The sequence below is a fragment of the Triticum aestivum genome, chromosome 5A, assembly GCF_018294505.1.
Source record: "Triticum aestivum cultivar Chinese Spring chromosome 5A, IWGSC CS RefSeq v2.1, whole genome shotgun sequence".
Classification (NCBI taxonomy): Eukaryota; Viridiplantae; Streptophyta; class Magnoliopsida; order Poales; family Poaceae; genus Triticum; species Triticum aestivum.
Window position 1 is genome coordinate 402,801,290 of NC_057806.1, and position 2,218 is coordinate 402,803,507.

A 2,218-nucleotide genomic window follows, 5' to 3' on the forward strand; every position below is an offset into this window, starting at 1 on the left:
TTTGTCTTCTTTGTTGGTTAGATTATCTGTAGGGAGCAAGCCAAACAGTAGCAATGGTTTCCATTCAATTAACAATGATATCCATTGACCACTGTCGACGCAAAGCTTAATCATCAGCACGCCCTTCTTATTAGGAGTAGTAACTACGGCCAACTAATTTAAGCAGACTAGTCACCTCGTGTTGGATCCAGCCAACTTCCAGCTCATACCTCATCATGCATGCCGATACTGTGCATGCCACTCCATTACACGTATGCGCTTTACAAGCCTAAAACGGATAGACAGCATATGGAACAGCTAGCAATGGCGCAACAACCAAGGCAAGAATCGGCTCACGAGGAGCTTGGCGCCATGAAGAACACGGCAGTGCTTGAATATTATTAAAGTACTACTGTCTACTGCTCATCAGCCGTCTGAGATTTGTTTTGAAATCAAAGATGAGACATATGGGACAGGATCTGAGAGTGGTGAAAATCGATCGAAAACAAGATAAACTCTTATATCCAGTTAACAATGCATACTGTGCATACCTATGTACTGTGTATTTCTTTCTTTGCCACAAAGGGATGTTATAAAGGGATTATATAGGTGCGACAAAACTTATATTTTTCATGATTTTTATCATAACACCGCAAGATTGATCGACGATCACAAGTACATGAATACACAAAGAATATGAATCGGCCGCGAACATTATTACAAGAAATAATGGACAGAAAAACAAAACAAAACTCCTATATACTTCTAGAACACATACGATTGGTATGTATATTCGCACCTAGGTACTCAATTATACGCTACTTGATCAACCCATAATCGTTCAATATATACCTCCCATTTATACGTGCGATATATGCACGTATATATACGGCATACCACACAAGCAGAGGCAGCCAGCTAGCTAGGGGAATCGCCACGGCCATGGCCTTCGCAGAGCTCCGAGAGCGCCCTGAGGAGCTCCACCCTGGCCCGGAGCTGCGCGATGTAGTCGGCCGTGCGGACGAGCAGCCGGTCGGTGGGCATGACCGCCGCCCCGGGCACCAGCCGCCGCAGCTCCCGCACCTTCCGCCCCACCGCCGCCGACCTCCGGCGACGGCTCGAGCACAGCGACCTCCTCCTCCTGGCGACCTCCATGCCGAACGGATCAGCAGGGCAATCAATGAAATGTGCTAGCTAGCTAGCTCTCTAGTAGCTACGCTACGCGCGGTACGTGTAGGCGTAGCGTGGCCCTGTGGTCGACGTGACGACGGTGATGTGAGGGAGGGAGAGCTGGGCTCGGGATAAATAGGGGAGGGGGAGGGGCCGATTTGGGAGCGAACGTTTTAACGAGGGGTTTGCGCGTGAAAGTGCGCGTGAGCTGTGGCGCGTCGCGTAGCGCGGCGGAAGGGGGCCCGCGCGTGGACGCCACGTCTTGTCCTGCACACGTGTCTGACAGCTTTCTGACCGCCCAAGGACCCGGGGAATTTATGGGCGTGGATTTTGTTTTGCCCGTTCTGCCCTTCGCTTTGTCTCGCGTGTGTTCAGAACCTTCTGACTACAAATTCATGCGAATTGCGAAGCGAGTCTAGTTTAAATGGTTTGGTTCCTTGTGAAGGAACTAGCCCATCAGGAAAAGTCCTAGAGTTAATATTGGTGCTTGCATTTTTCTGAATTTAACTCGGACCTTTTGTTGATGTTTGTTTACTGTGAAGGGACGTTTTTGTCGACTACGAAGGCGTCTGTGGTGACTTCGTCACTCTCATGCGTGTATCCGGGTTTGTAACGTGTTAAAGTGGAAGATATCAAAAAAATTCACAGGGATTCAATAACTTTTTCTAAAACAGATTTCATTGATTTTGTTTTTCAGAAAAGATTTCATTTCTTATAAGGGTTCATCGAGACAAGACACGAACCAAACCATGGTTCTACCTGTGACGAGAAGCCATAACACGATTCTACTACCTATCACGAGAACTTGTAGTTTCAGCACCTTTAATCTCTCAATCTTCATTAAGGACGTCGGCATGGTAGGACAAAGCACATATCTCCACTCCAAATATTCCCAACGCTTCTGCTCAATTGATTGTACCAAAGCATGAGCCTGACCAATAAAACCCTAGCAGGCTTTCATCCCAGCTCCCGTCAAGCCTCAAATTCAACAGGTAATGCACTTGCAGAGGAACACATCGATCTATAGGACGAAAAGATGATATCACCTGAACTGTTCCATAACACCCTG

The 2,218-nt window shown here is 47.5% G+C and overlaps 1 protein-coding gene across 1 annotated transcript; it reads right to left on the reverse strand.

Moving 5' to 3' along the window:
- Nucleotides 1–655: 655 nt before the first annotated feature.
- Nucleotides 656–1,271, reverse strand: LOC123107007 (transcription factor bHLH150). The gene has a single exon (XM_044529017.1). The coding sequence runs from the start codon at nucleotides 1,132–1,134 to the stop codon at nucleotides 898–900; it is 237 nt and encodes a 78-aa protein (XP_044384952.1). The 5' UTR covers nucleotides 1,135–1,271; the 3' UTR covers nucleotides 656–897.
- Between the last annotated feature and the right edge of the window lie 947 nt (nucleotides 1,272–2,218).

Coding starts and splice junctions, on each gene's coding strand:
- LOC123107007 (XM_044529017.1), bottom strand. CDS start 1,134: ATGGAGGTCGCCAGGAGGAGGAGGTCGCTGTGCTCGAGCCGTCGCCGG.